The sequence below is a fragment of the Parus major genome, chromosome 14 (assembly GCF_001522545.3).
Source record: "Parus major isolate Abel chromosome 14, Parus_major1.1, whole genome shotgun sequence".
Lineage (NCBI taxonomy): Eukaryota > Metazoa > Chordata > Aves > Passeriformes > Paridae > Parus > Parus major.
Window position 1 is genome coordinate 1,812,325 of NC_031783.1, and position 15,781 is coordinate 1,828,105.

Below are 15,781 nucleotides of genomic sequence, written 5' to 3' on the forward strand. Positions count from 1 at the left end.
CAGCCTGGCTCCAGAGCAGAGGGGCTCCAAACCTTGTGGCCTCCTCTGGACTCTCTCCAGCAGCTCCACATCCTTCCTGTGCTGGGCCCCAGGGCTGGAGGCAGCTCTGCAGGTGGGGTCTCACCTGAGCAGAGGGGCAGGGAGCAGAACCCCCAGCCCTGCTGCCCACCCTGGGGGCTCAGCCCAGCACACACAATCCACATTCTGGCCATCAAATTCCTTCCCTCAAGCTCCTCACAGCAAGGGGAGGCAGAAAGAAGCCTTGTTTGTCACTGTGCCTGCAGGGTGACTGTGGCTGTGAAGCCTTGAGAGGCTGCCTGGGACAGAGGCTGGACAGTGTTAAAGGAATAAAGTGGGCATTTATTAAGAAGACCTTCAAAGGATCACCTTGGGCAGTACAAGAGCCTGGCCAAGGCTACACCCAAGGTGGACATTTGGCCATAACTTTTCACACTTTTATAAATTTTGGTTCATTTCCATACTGGGATAATTGTCCAATTCCAGCTCCAGGTTCTACAGTCCCATCCTCCCAGACTGCTCTCCTCAATTTGCTGTTTACACTTTTTGGGCCTGAAGCTGCAACTGTGTCTTTGGTTGTTGGGCTGGGAAAGGATTGTTGTGTCTGACTACACTGAGGAGAATTTGCTAACACATGATATGAAGTTCAGAGTTGCATATTAATGCAGTGCAGAGTCTGGAAGATATCAAAGCTACAAGTGAAGGCATGAGCTGTACCCACCTCTCCACCACGGTGAGGGCGTCGTTGAACCTGGCTGCGAACACGTCCCCGGTGAAGTACTCGGCCAGGCGGCCCACGGCCTGCAGCAGCGAGCTCAGGTCCCTCAGGGAGCAGTGCAGCCTCCTGCAGTCATTCTCTGCTGTGATGTTCAACCTGTGACCTGCAGGGACAGCACAGCCCATCGGCAACACAGCCACAAATCAGCTTTTCTCTGATTGCTGCCCCTCCAGGGCTGGAAATTCCTGCTGGTGCAAGGGGAAAATCCCACAATTCTGATTAATCCCTGCAGCTCTGGGGATGGGAAACCTGGTGACAAAGTGACAGGAAATGCAAAGTTTATTCTAATTACATGGCAAGTGTTCTTCTGGGGTGAGCTCAGCACTGGGTCACAGGTCAGAGGGCAGCACTGGCCAAGGCACTGCAGCACTGCAGCTTGGGAAGGAAGCTCAGCTCTTCTGACAACACTTCAAAGGCTGATAAAGATGTCAGCAACTGTTTCAGCCTTTTACACCTTCATTTTCTTCTGTATGGTGTGAATTCCTACCCAAACAGGAGCCTTCCTGTTTCCTGCTGCCATCAGGAGCATTCCCAGCTCAGGAGAAGGTGCTTTTCCACATGGAGAAGGCACTTTTCCATGAGGAGAAGGTGCTTTTCCATGTGGAGAAAGTGCTTTTCCACGTGGATAATGTGCTTTTCCACGAGGAGAAGGTGCTCTTCCATGAGGAGAAGGTGCTTTTCTACACTCCCTCTGCTGACTACAGCTCCAGTGATCCAGCAGCAGATTTGGGACAGAGAATTTGTGCCTTCAGTTCTGATGTGAGGCGTGTTGTGCACTTCCATATTTCTCAGGTACAAGAAATAATCTGTTTTTTTCAGAGATTTTCCAGCCCCACACAATCCTCCTGCTGCTCAGGTGTGGACACCTGGGCACAAACATTCCACAGCTTCTACTAAAAGAGCAAATATGTTCTGCCACACCACCTCTCAAAGAAGATCAGATTTTCTTTCCACTGACTGTATTTAATCTCAGCTCAAGCTTTCAGCAACAGCCTCTCCATTTTGTGCCATCAATACAAACACACCATGCTGTGCCCTGTGCTCTGGGATGAGCAGGGAATTGGATCAGAGGCTCACTCTGGTCCCTTCCAACCCCAGCCATTCTGGGATTCTGTGCCATCACCCAGGGCTCAATCCAGAGCTGTACCTGGGCTGCTGCTGCTGCTGCAGCCCCCAGGACAGCTCCAACACAGGCTGCTGCCACAGCTCTAAACCCCTGCACACTGCTTATCCTAGGGCTGAAATGGTCCTAAAACTGGGAACATTTTTTCTAGAACTGGCATCATTCTGCCATGTCCAGCAGTATTGGAGATGTGACAGATTCCTTTCCTGGTCACACCAGGGAATTTCAATACTACCTTAAGCTACAGCCTCCCCTCAGGAGATCCCACTTCTGCTGTTTCCCGTTTCTCAGGAAGGAGCTGCAGTATTTGGTGCTGCACACCTGCTCTTAACACCTCTGGTATCTTCATTTCCAATTCCAGAAGAAGAGAAGAACCAAGCCAATAAGAATAAATCGTATTATGGGATTTCTGTCTGCTGCTAGAGTTTAACTATTGAGCCATGAGACACCACACAGGTTTGGATCATCTGAATATAGCAAAAACAACACCAAAGCAGATCTAGTGGTTTTGCAATGATGAAAGAGGGGGGAGCACAGTGTCAGAGGGTGGTTATTACCTGTTCCTGAAGTGACCACGAACTGCTGGAGCCCCAGATACACTTCCAGGTTATCCTGCAGAACAGGAAACTGAAGAGAGAAGAGTTGATTGTGATCCTGGGGCTTGGCAGACAGTAACACCCAACTACTGATTGCTCTGCCAGAGCAGAGTTCTCTCATTTCTCCCCAGTGCCTTCAGACAGACATTTGGAGGAAGGGCAGGATGGGATCTGGGCTGATCCTGCATCCTACAACTTCCAGGTCCTGACAGCTGTCAGGAAAACAAAGATCAGTCCCCAGAAGGCAGCTCTGCTTTGCCTCTAACCCCAGCAATCAGCCTGACAAGATAATGTTCTGACAGTGGAAGAGAGGGCACAGCACTGGCAGCACCAGGAATACACAGCACAACCCAGGCCAAGGAGCAGAGGAGTGGCAGAGTCCCAAGTGCAGGAACTCTGTGCTCACCCACCTCACCTGCAAGTATCACCTCCTCAAAAGGTGGCACTGAAAAATCTCCCAAAATATTGTACAACCACACAGTTGAGTTCAGTGCCTCTACCAGGGCACAGAAGGGAAGCAGTGCAGCACTCTGCCAGCAGGCTGCAGCAGCTGAAATTCCATGGGGAAAACAGCCAAAGGAAAAAACACCACAGTCCTCATTCACCCCAGTGTGGGAGCACAGTGTCAGCCCAGCTCCATCACTCAGCACTGACAGCAAACATGCCAGGTCTGCTCATACTTCATCTGAAGAATGTTTTCAACCCTTTCAGCCTGGCACAGCTCTGTTTAATTTCTGTTGGGGAGAATGGTTGAAATTGGTGGTTGGTTTTATGGAAGTTCTCTTGCCCATCAGCAGAAGGAGCTGCAGCCTTTCCTTGCCCAGCATGGGATGGAGTAATGGCAGCTGCTCTCCAGTGCTTTAATTATTTACCACTGCTGAAACTCCTGAACCAACCACTGTACCCACCAGCCCTGCAGCCACTGGGAAAAGCACTGGGAACTCCTTGAGAGCCTCCCACATCCCCCAGTCCACAAGAACGAACAAGGAACAACACAGGGCTGAGGAAAACAACTCTCCCTACCCAGCTTCCAACATGCTGTGCCTAATTAACAGTGGAGTATCTTTGCATAACTGCCTGAGGGGAGTTTACAGAACCACAGAGCCTTCCTCATGTGAATGTGTTACTCCAAGGAAGCCACATGCTCTGCTCCATGGGATCCATCTGCTCCCTCAAACACCCGCTCCGCTCCTCGCTGACTCACGCCCAAGCTGCACAGCAGCCCCTGCTTTTGTTCCCTCCTTCTAGTGACAGGTTCCTGCTGCTTCCCTGCCTCAACAAAAACAGCAATTGCAAAGGCACTTCAGGCCAGGCACCTTCTGCAGCCCAGTGTTCTCTGCTTGCTGGGAATACACTTCTTGAGGTGTGCAGCGGTGCCAGTGGGATTAAGGCACTTGCTGAGATCCCACTGCTGTTATTTCCCTTTCTCCTCACCCAGTAAAAACCCACCTGGACTGCTCTGAATTCTGGGCCACATTTCCAGCCTCAAGATCTCCTTCTCAGAATTGTTATGATGCTAAAACCCAGACAACTTTTCCACCAGCAAAGGCAGTGACAGCAGCTGAAGAGAAGCACTTACCCAGATCAGATCTACTTCCCAATAGTACAAGGCCTCCCTCCAGCATCTTAATCTAACCTTTAATTAAAATAAAGGCTCCACTCTCTTTAAAGCCCTATTAATGACACTTATCTTCCCAATTCACAGCCCTGCCTCTGAGATAAAGGCCAAGACAAACAGCACAGAGGGGTTGCTGCCAAATGTTTATGCTTTGAGAGGTGGGAACTTCTAAAGAGTGTCCACCAAGCTGGACTTAAGACACCGAAGCACTCTCTTCAAAACACACCGAGAAATGCAACAAAGCATTGAAGAAACAACTTTTTCTCTTCAATTTCTAATCACCCCTTGCCAAGCTTTGCATCCAACCCCAAATTTCCCTATTTTTTTGGGCACTGAGGCAGTTGGTGCTGATTCCACGTGGCACTTTGGGCCTGGGGAAGGACTTACGAGGGTGGAGAAGGCGTGAGTTGGCAGCAGCTCCATGACTTTGGCCACCACTTCCAAGCTCTGGCGCAAGTACCGCTGCCACTCCGTCTGCTGCTGCAAACAAAAGGGACACTGGGGTGAGCACAGCCCTTCCCAGGGGGACACTGAGCTTTTAGGACACTGAGAAGGGAGGGACAGGAGGGAGAAACACCCCCAAACCAACCCAAAGCAGCATTTGAGAGAAATGTAACTTGCACACTCCACTCAAACTTATTTTCATATAGAATTCATTCTGTTTTCATACAGAATTGATAAAACTGGGGGGACAGTGCAGGAGGAGGGAGGGGAGAGAGTGGCAATAACTTGATAGGTGAATTAAACAATTGTTTTAACAAAAGACTCTTTCCATGCTCTGCCACACAAGTGACTGAGAAAGAAGCTGCCTGTTACCATCATAGTCCAAACTTGCCATTAATATGAGAAAGTAAATAAGAATATAATATAATTATATTAATTAATATAAGAAAGTAAATAAGTAATAAAAAAACCAAGAAACACACACAGCAACATAAGCAACAGAATCAATAGCACCATGTCCTGACTTAATTTTGTCCTAAAACAATGAATTAAAACCCTTTTCAAGTTTTAGTCTTGCAAGGATCATCATTTGCCATCCTGTTTTGGAAGCATAAGGACACCAGGACTGCTCTAGATCATTCATACCCTTATTTTGACATTATCATCACCATGGAAAGGCATCCAAGCACCACCATGGTCTTTACAGGGGTACAACAGCTAATTAACCAGGTGACACAAGTGTCAAATGAATCAAGAAAATAATTTACTTTGCTTATGAAATGGTGCTGCTATCAAGCTCAGAAGCTGTGATGTGACCAGCCCCCAACATTCCAGAATTTAAAAATCTGTCTGATCCTATTTGTGATGAGATTCCCTCTGCTCCTTCACCTACCCTCCTGTGACAGCTGACCTGCCCTTCCAGGGCTCTGGCTCCACCTACTCCACTTTGACATTTATCAGCTTCAAGATGATTTTTATCAATACCAACTTAGGAGAAATAAACTTAAACATAAGCACCAACAATACACAGCTTCAAGCTTTTGCTTCTGAGATATTTTAGCATTTAAATTCCCAAGTGACCAGCAAATTAATTCCAAACTAATTAAACACTCTAAATTCCAAAGGTGTCCAGAAATGGGCATCTAATACCTCTGACAATCAGAACATAAGGATCTAAATTTTTTTTTCCCCCAATAAGAACCAGATTAAACCCAAAGGTTACATCTTCAGTGTGATTTTTTGTGAAGAGCATCTGAGGCTGTTTTTGAGCTCAAAGCTCACACAGAAGGGAGGGGAGAAGCAGGTGTTTAGCTCAAACTCCCCAGTGCAAGCTCAGGAAAAGCCACTCCAGGTATCAGCAGTGCAAAGGTTCATGTGTGGCCCTTTCCTGTCCAGCTCTGCTCCTTACATCATCATCCAGGGTCTCGTCATCCAGCTCCTCCAGCTGTGCCTGGTTATACCTGAACTGGATCCGGTTCAACACCTCTGTCAGCAACAGAACCAAAGCATCTTCGTACCTGCAGCCACCAGGGAGACACACAAAGAGTTGGATAAAACCCTTCCAGCAAAGGAAACCCAAAACAAAACAGTTACAGCAAGCAGCTCCTGGGATTCAAGGTACCAGCTCATTTCAGGTCACCTGTAAGGAAACAGCCTTGGCAATACCCAACATCCCTCTGCCTCTGGAGGGGAAAAGGAGGATTGTCAGCAACAGAAGCAGCCCCAGAGTTCAAAACAGGAAAAGCAGGAGCAGCTTGCCAGGAACAACACCAGGTGTCCACAAGCAGGAGACACCAAGAGCCTCTTGGAGCCTGAGCTGTCCACAGCAGCCTCTGCTGCTCTGCTCTGGCCACTGAATGAGGAACAGAGGAACCAGGGCAGTTGTTGCTGCCTCAGGTGGGACCCTGAGCCTGTCTGTGCTGCTGTCTCCTTCCCCACACTGAAATTCAGGCCCTTCCCTCCCTGAAACAAAGGCTGACACTGTAACACTGAAGGCACATCACTGAAATATCCCAGCACCTCTGGGAGCCAGCACACCAGAGAACCACCACAAACAATGCCAAGCTGCAAGCTCAGCAGAGCACACGATCACCCCTGGTGCCACAAAAGGAAATTTCTGGGATTTCAAGCAGGGTTAGTCTGATTTCTCCTTGAAAAACCTCCTCCTCAAAAAAGCTGGGGTCTCATTAGAAAAATTCTGTTTTTTTTAGGGAAAATCAGGCATTAAAGAAGAGCAACAGATGCAGAGCATGACGCAAGGCAAGTGTCAGATGTGCCAGTCAGCTGTGCCAGCAGCCAGGCAGCTGCAAGGTGGTGTAACCCTGTGTTTGGCAACTTCTCCAGGGGTAAAGTGGCACTGTGTACAAAATACAAAGTTTCTCAACCACAGAACAGGAAATTTCCTCTGTGCCCTTGTGGTGTAAGCACTGCCAGCCTGCCCAGCTCAGAGTTCCCACGGCTCAGGGTGTGTGGGGACGTGGAGATGTCAGAGCTGTCACAGAGGACAAACACCACAGCCCCAACCACTCACAAGCTTTAGTTATGATTTTTTTATTCTGACAGACCTAAAGACAGCTTATTGCTACAATTTTCTCCACCACAAGCAGGTAGGTACAGAAGCAAATCATGAAGTTCCAACCCCAAAATCTACTCCTTGAGAAATTCAAACCCCACAGCTCCCATGCTGAAAGGAGGAGCTGTCTGCTCCAACAGCAGTTCCAATTTTCCTTGTGGTTATGATGCCAGGCTGGCTTTTAAAAACCAACTGCTGCTATTCAGGGTGCTTAAGGGGAAGAATCTTCCTTCTGCACTTAGCAGAACAAAACATGGCACAAATTATGATGCTTTTAAACCTCAAAAACCTGAACAACTCACCAGGATATTCACCAGATTTTTAATGTGGCAGCAAAGAGACCCTTCTCAAACAAAACCCACCCCTTTCAGGGTCATCACCTGCCAAGGAAAAGCTGCCAACCACTGTTGTAATCAATGCACACAGCAGTAAGCAAGTGCAACTTTTAACTTCCATCTGTATTTCTCAGAAACACATCCTCTATTTAAAGAGGAAATTTAAAATCCTAATTAAATAAAATTTGTTTCCTACTTCATTAATTAGTTGTATGAGCTGTGTGAACACTAAGTAAGCAACTTGTGTTGTAGTTTCCTCTTCTAATTTGTGCTAAAATGTGCTCCAGTTCTATTTTAGACTACAAAGCTTCCTTCCTCTGCCTGCAAGGTTCACACACAACATATGTAAGTGACAGTTTGTCTACCCAAACCTGCTCAGCCTGAATTCTTGTGAATGAGTGTGAAGCACTGAGGTTTATGCTTTTTATACTTCATGATTTTAGAAAAAGAAAGGACTCACACAGGATTTGCTGTCTCTTTGTTGCTGTAGGTAGGAATTGTTCCCTGGCAGGGTGGGCAGGCCCTGGCACAGGGTGCCCAGAGAAGCTGTGGCTGCCCCTGGATCCCTGGAAGTGTCCAAAGCCAGGCTGGATGGGGCTTGGAACAACCTGGGAGAGTGCAAAGTGTCCCTGCCCACAGCAAGAATGAGTTTTAAGGTCCCTCTTAAACCCTTTCCATGATTCCAGGCTGTCCCACCCTGGCAGCTCCCCAGCCCTCACCTGTTGAGCACTGCTTCTTTGTCTGCCAGGCGACTTTTGATTTTGCTGGTCAGATAGTCCAAGAAGAGTGTCCAGATGTCCAAGCAAGAAAAGTAACCTTCATGTGTAGGCTGAAAGACACCAAAATTCCCAATGAGTACTGCAAGCTATGGCAAGATCAATTTCACACAATGAAAACAGGAGGTAACATCCACTCCAACTCATGGGAAGAGCTTCTTGCTTTACTGAAACAGTTCTAGGATGTCACTGGAGAGATTCAGAGCTGTCAAAAGATGAGCAAGAGCTTTTGTACAATGGCAGAAAGGCAGGAATTACAAGGCTGGCCTCAGTATTAACCCATCTCATGGCTTGCTACACCAGCTTCCAGCATTCCAGGGCCCAAAGGGGTTCCAGGAGAGCTGCAGAGGGACTTGGGACAAGGGATGGAGGGACAGGACACAGGGAATGGCTTCCACTGCCAGAGGGCAGGGATGGATGGGATATTGGGAAGGAATTGTTCCCTGGCAGGGTGGGCAGGCCCTGGCACAGGGTGCCCAGAGAAGCTGTGGCTGTCCCTGGATCCCTGGAAGTGTCCAAGGCCAGGCTGGACGGGGCTTGGAGCAGCCTGGGACAGTGGAAGGTGTCCCTGCCATGGCAGGGGTGGCACTGGATGGGTTTTAAGGTCCCTTCAACCCAACCCAACCAATGATTCTGTGATGTGATAAAGCTGTTTCCCTGTTGTTATTCCTGTGTAAATGGGGCTGAGTTGCACTGACAGCTTCTACAGGAAGGCAAAACCAACCTAAAGCCACAGGGCTTGCGGGTTTTTAATACAAAAACTGAAAGCTACAAGAAAGCCACAGACTGAGGACAAAGAACAGCATCCCCAAACACAAACCAAGTCTGAGAGACTTTTCCACACACTGTCCATTCCAAGGACTAGAAAAAAAATGAAAGCAGGAGCAAAGTTAAACATCAGACAAGTTGTTGTTGTTGTTGAGTAACCACCTGTGACCTCGGTCTCCAGCTAAACCCAGGAGCACACCAAGCCATTTCCAAGTCACTGGGAAGTGCCAGTATGACCAGTTAAATGCTCTTTTTATGGCTCTGGACAACAGAACAGGTTGGGAAAAACGAGGATGTGGGGCTGTACCTGATGAAAAGTGTATTTGAACAACAGGGCCAGGAATTCAACCACAGGGAACTGGGAGTAGGATTCGATCCTTCGTAGGTGGACGCTCACAAAGAGACGGAGGAAATCTGTGAACTTCTCAATGTAGCTACAAGGGAAAGGAGAAAGCTCTGAGAAAAAACAGGAAAGGTGCCCCAAGGGAAAGCAATTTCATTGAAATAGAGATAAATGCCACTCAAAATCATCTCATTCAAAGGAAAGTTACAATTAACCATCAGTAGAACAATTAAAATATAAAGCCCTGCAACAATTACCTACAGGATGGGCAACCCTCCACTCCATTAACACCTGAAACAGCAGAAAAGACAATCTAATCAAAAGCAACTTTAATATTCAGATAAATATCGAGTTCAACCAGGCCTGCATGTGAACACAACCCCCTCCACCCTGGAGAAAGGATTTGATAGCAAAGGTCATTGTACTGATGGAGACAGGATTAGTGAAATGAACTGCACCCCTGAGGAACTCAGCTGGAAGCAAGAAGTTAATGCAGGAATCAGCAGTAGAGGGGTTACATTTACAGGAGGGGGTGGGAGAGCCAGGGAGCTGAGAGCTGGAAAGGAAAATTCCTCCTGCAGTGGAGATCAGCCATCCAAGAGTTTCTGAGCTGAGCCCAGGCTTGGGGCTGAGCTGGGAAATGAAATCTTCCTCCAAAGCATGGAAAAAGTGTAGTTCCCAAAAGGAGTCTGCCACCAAATCTTCAGGGATGGCAGCAAGAGCACAACCTTGGGGCAGCATGTAGAGTTCTTGAAGGGAAAATGGCAAAGCCTCCAGTGGGGTGAGGTTTTTGTGGGGAACACAAACACACCCTGCACAGCACGAGCTTCAGCAGGGCTAAAAATCATCCCCAGATCCATCTGTGCAGCCAGAGTTAAACACTCCATCAGGCACAGGAGGGATGGCAGCACCACACACACATCACACACAATTCCAGCCTTCCCCCATGCCCAGAGCTCTGAAATGCTTGAAACTACTGAAAATTTGTATTTTAAATTAAAAAGTTGGGCTCAGCACAGTTTCAGACAGGCATGAGCAGCCTGGTTTTACTCTACTGCCTGCTCTGCACTGCTGCAAACTCTGGGGATTTGGGGTTTTTTTTGGGAATCCCCACTCTTTCTAACAAGAACTCCCTCATGACCAGCAGCATTGCCAGCTGACAGAGCTGGGGGCTGTTGGGAGCCTTCAAAAACACACACTGCTTTGAACATGCAAAAAAGGTGAAGCTGATTCTTTATTTGGCATTGCCTACTTGACAGGAGATCACTGAGCACACCTGAGCACAGATCAAACACTTCAAAATCAAAGCCAGGGGAAAAAAATAATTAAAAAAAAAAAAAAAAAAGAGTCCAGACCCAAACATCTCCATCCTTTTAATTTTTATTTTCTAAAACAGGCTCTGATCTGAGACTAGTGAAATTCTTCCTTGGCCCCCAGCCCCCTTCTCCAACCACTGAGCCATTGCCTGGATCCTTACCAACCACTTCCCATATTTTGGGATCTTCAAAGCCAAACACAAATAAAGCAAAAAGCAATTTGAACTTATTCTTTCCTGGGCTAGCCTGGCAGTTCCAAAGAGTTCAGACTGATTTTTAACAGAACAAAAATAACCAGCAGCACAAGAGGAAGGCAAGGGAGGACTTCAGGGCCTGCAGGTTCTGAGCAGTCTTTCTTCAGTGCCCCTTTTGTTCAGGATTTTGTCAGTCCCAGCCAGGATGACTCTTCCATGCACTAAGTCCTCTAGTTTCAGACACCAAAAATACAGCTGTGCCCTCAAGTGATAAAAGGAAAACCCTCATGGCTTTTTCCACAGAGAAGACAAGGAGTAAAGAAAGCTCCACTCCCCCAGAAGCCAGCTGGACTTTTCCAGTCTCCAGAACATCTTGGTTCCATCTCTGTTTCAGACCTTAGCAATGAATAAAGGGGTTCTCCCAACTCCAGACACCAACACATCCCTGTGGATAACAGCTCTGAGGAATGTCATGGAATGGCAGCACAGCCCCCACTGAAACTGAAATTGTCCATAAAAGAAAGAGCAGTTAAATAGGGGATTGTGGGTTTCCAGGAGAGCTTTTCTGAAATGCAGAGGGGAACTCCTGGCTCTCTGTGCCTTGCAGGTAAAGGTGGCACATTCCCACTTGTCTCATTTCTAGGTAGAGTGACACAAGTCAGAGCTAGCAAAAAATGAGCAGTAGAATTCCCTGTGATTCTGGATTTACCACCCCAAAGTTGTATCTTTATCTAAGGATATGGAAAAGGGAGAATTTTGCAGCAGAAACCTGAAAGTCCTCTCAACAAATGGACCCAATGCTTTTTTCCTAAATGTTTTTTCCTCCTGAGTGGAAATTTATTTCCACCCTTGTGTACCTGTAGTAAGATCCTCAGCACTTTCACACAGTTACAACCTCTGTGCCACTGTCAGCAGCCCTGTGACAAGAGGCAGCACCAAGTCACCACCTGCCAACACCCAGCCTTAGCCACCCAACACAGCAGCAAGGGGAGTCTCACTCTGTCCCCTACAAGTAGCAATATCTGACATAAGAGAGTGGAGCTGTCCTAGGGAACAAAAGGTGGCAGTAACACCCTGGAAAATGAGAATACACAGCTTCCCAAGGTGCTGCTGCTTCCCTGCTGCCTCCAGCCAAGCTTTGTGGAGAGCCTTGGAAGTGGAGCCATTCACCACTGAACAGAGCTGCCCAAGCTGTGTCTGGTGCTGTTTAAAAATAAATTTAAAAAGAGAAAATGAAAAAGAATCAGAAATGGCCATGGCTCAATGAAGGGTAGGAAGCTTCTGGTGTTTTCTCCCAGGTCAAGCGTGTCCCCACTCTGTGTGGTTTGGGCAGAGTGGCAGATACTGACCAGAGGGGACAGAGGGGACACTGCAGTGCCTTTACCTCACTGAGCCTCTTCTGTGTTCTGTGACAACAGCTCCAGCTCTGGTGCCACCTCAGACCTGCAGTCAAACAGCAACGAGCAGGGCCAGCAAGGACACAAACCTGGGCCAGCAAGGACACAAACCTGGGCCAGCAAGGGCACAAACCTGGGCCAGCAAGGGCACAAACCTGGGCCAGCAAGGACACAAACCTGGGCCAGCAAGGACACAAACCTGGGCCAGCAAGGACACAAACCTGGGCCAGCAAGGACACAAACCTGGGCGAGCAAGGACACAAACCTGGGCCAGCAAGGACACAAACCTGGGCCAGCAGCTCCCTCAGCACCGAGCCCTCACCTGGGCACACCTACCTCTCTGCCCGGCTGCCCTGGCTCAGTACTGTGAAAAAAAGGCCATCAGACACACCATGCACGACCCCAAAACAAAGCCCACAGTCCTTCAGAGGAAGCCCAAGGCCCCTGCACAGCAGCAGAGCTGCTCCTACCTCTCATCCAGCTCCTCGAGCCGGCTCTTCACCGTGTGCGCGTTGTTCTCCCTGGTGATCTTCTGCAGGAGGTAGAAAGTCTGCTGGAACATGCGGAGCAGGTACTCCTCAAACTCCATAGGCACACAGTTCTTGGACATGAGTTCGTTGATGCAGGCCATGGCCAGCACGCCCAGCCGGCCCCGCTCCTGCCCCAGCAGTGAGTTGTGGCTGCTGCCGTTCACCGAGCACATTTTGCGGGCGCGGGTGTCGCAGCCGAAGCGCGCGAAGTGGAAGATGGTGGTGAGCAGGGACGGGGTGATGCTCGTGGATAAAGGGATCCAGCTGAAGAGGTGTGCCAGGCACTCCAGTGCCAGGGAGCAGATGTATTCACTGTCTGTGTCCAGGATGGGGATGGGCTGGTTCAGCAGTTTGGCCGCGCTGGGGCTCTGCAAGAGGCTACTCAAGAGGTCACCTGGGGGAGAGAGCGGTGTCAGGCAGGGCACAAACCCCCAGCTGCCCAGTGCAGGGCCAGCAGCTGGACTCTGACTGTCCTTGTGGATCCCTTCCAACTCACAACATCCTGTCATTCAGCAGGTTATTTGTCTGAGAGGAACTGGTGATTTCTATACTTGGGAATTAGCCTCGCACAACCCTTCTGGCCTCACCAGGCCGGGCGCTCGGGTATTTCAGGAAATAAAATGCCATGGGATGTATTTTAGGAATTTATTATAAAATTCTATCCCCCCACAAGGCTGAGCATCCTTGATATAAGCTTGGCACATATCCCTGTCATGCTGAACGTGGCAGAGTCCTCTGCTGGTGATGAAAGCTCACCCAGGGACCCAATGCCATGGCAGGCACAGATCACATCCCCCAGCTCCCAACCCCACCGTGACAAAGGCTTCCCATGAAAGCTGGTGTCTAAACAATCTGACACAGCCTCAGGATTTATCTTCCATGACTCTCCAGCCTCCAAGTGAAGCCATATTGTTATAGATACATATTATATTGTTGGCTTTTCACAAATATTGAAATAAATGTTGTGTGTATAAAAATGGGAAATTTTGTTGTATTAATATAGTTTTCTTTATTTCTGTTACTGATGAAACTTAGAAATAGCAGTATAATACATATATGTTAGATTATGGCATAGTATTAAAATAAAAACTGCTTTTGTTTGTATAACCCAAAAACTGAGAAAAAAAATAGCTAGGGAACTCCTGCATTTGTAAACTCTCTTATCCAGATGAAGACAGCAGTGACCAGAACTCTGGGGGGAGGAATTTATTGCATTTCTGCTATCAGCAAACATAAATCTCAATGGTGCCAAGAAGACTGATCTCTTGGAAAGGGGGCAAGAGAAAACTGAACAGAAGAACACTAAAGATCCTAAGAAGAATGTCTGAATATGTATGAGGATTTCTGGATATGTAGTAGGGTTCTGTTTTTAAGGGACAATCCTTTGTCAGTAAAGTGTGCTCTCTTGGCTGAATGCAGAGACACCTGGCTGTATCTGTATACTTTATTTTCTTCTCCTATTTATCTTTTTTATTAAACTTTTAAATTCTATAAAATTATGTGAACCTTGTTTTTCACACATATAAAGTTAATATTTGCAATATTCTGTGACAGAGTTCCACAGCTTCACTGTGAAGCTGCTTTGTCTGGGGTATGCCAGCTCTTAGTTTCACTTTCTACCCAAACAGGGAACAGAAATAACCCCTGCTTTCACTTTCTTTGTGTCAGTAGGCTTCTAATGCAGCTTCTGCTCTGTTTGACAGAAAGAAGGATTTACTTCTGTTGTTACTTACAGGGAAGCCACTCAGGGAACCCTCCATCACCTTTAGTGCCCTTCTACAAAGCTTTCATTGCTCCTCTGCACCTAATGATACTGAAAGAGCAGAGCTGCAGCCACCACTCAAGGTGCAGATGAGCCTTAGCTCCACAGAGAGCACAGCAGGGAATTATTCCTGACTGCCAATTTTATTCCTGAATGTGAATTCTCTGTAGAATGACTGTGGAGAGGCTCTGAAGTTAATCCTGCCTAGTCCAGGGTGAACTCCCCCCTCACAGCAAGATGGGACCTTTCATCTCCCACCTCCAACCAAACCATCAACAAGCCAGAGATTCCCTTATCCCTGGTGGCCTTTGCTTCCTCAAAATCCAAGGAATCCAAGGGCCAGTCCCAGCCAGGCTTCCACCTGCTGCAAAACTATTCACCCTCCCCAGATTTTCAAGACATTTCTCTTCCTTGAGTACCTCTTCCTCTTTAATAACCTCCCCATCTTTAAAAATCTGGTGCTTGCTGTGCTACAGAATCTGAAGTTCTTAGAGAATCTGAGTGATTTTTTATGGAAGTGAAACATCCTGACACACCAGCAGTGCCAAAATAACAGCTATGATTTACTGAGCTACTTCCAACACACACAAGAGCCTGAGTGATGAACACATCCCTCCTAAGTCTTCATTTTTCACCAAGATTGATGTCTTACATCACTAAATTCATAATTCCCTGCCAAGCCTTATCACTGCTTCTTTCTCCTGCACTCCAGAAAAAGAAGGCATCATGTGGCTATGGCTGAGCAGGACAGCCCTGCCCTTCAGTGTTAGCAGTGAACTCCCTGTGGGGACATTCACACCTGGACACACCTGGACAGCTCAAACTGGGCTTTTACAGAGCCCCTGGAGCTCAACAAGGCCAAGTGCAGCAGGGCTGGGGCAATCCCAATCACCAATCCAGGCTGGGCAGGGAACAGACTGAGAGCAGCTCTGGGGGAAGGATTTGGGGTGTTGGAGATGAGAGCTGGGCATGCCCTGGCTGTGAGCACCCAAAAACCCCCCAGGGCTGGGCTGAGCCCTGGTGTGGGCAGCAGGAGGGGGGGATTCTGCCCCTCAGGTGAGACCCCACCTGCAGAGCTGCCTCCAGCCCTGGGGCCAACAGCAGCAGGATGTGGAGCTGCTGGAGAGAGTCCAGAGGAGCCCATGGAGATTCCCCAAGGGCTGGAGCCCCTCTGGAGCCAGGCTGGGAGAGCTGGGGGTGCTCACCTGGAG

General features: G+C 48.2%; 1 protein-coding gene across 5 annotated transcripts in view; it reads right to left on the reverse strand.

Annotated features, from left to right (window-relative positions):
• XPO6 (exportin 6) overlaps nt 1-15,781 on the reverse strand; it is a 55,468-nt gene that overhangs the window by 12,919 nt on the left and 26,768 nt on the right. For 4 of the 5 annotated variants that reach the window (XM_033517859.1, XM_015643079.3, XM_015643081.3 and 1 more), the window contains 7 exons: nt 12,749-13,202; nt 9,336-9,462; nt 8,204-8,313; nt 5,986-6,094; nt 4,521-4,613; nt 2,477-2,546; nt 740-899 (listed from right to left, as the gene is read on the reverse strand). In XM_033517859.1, coding sequence (XP_033373750.1) covers nt 740-899; nt 2,477-2,546; nt 4,521-4,613; nt 5,986-6,094; nt 8,204-8,313; nt 9,336-9,462; nt 12,749-13,202 — 1,123 coding nt within the window. The remainder of the gene's footprint in view (nt 1-739; nt 900-2,476; nt 2,547-4,520; nt 4,614-5,985; nt 6,095-8,203; nt 8,314-9,335; nt 9,463-12,748; nt 13,203-15,781) is intronic. The other variant, XM_015643080.3, reaches the window with a different exon arrangement.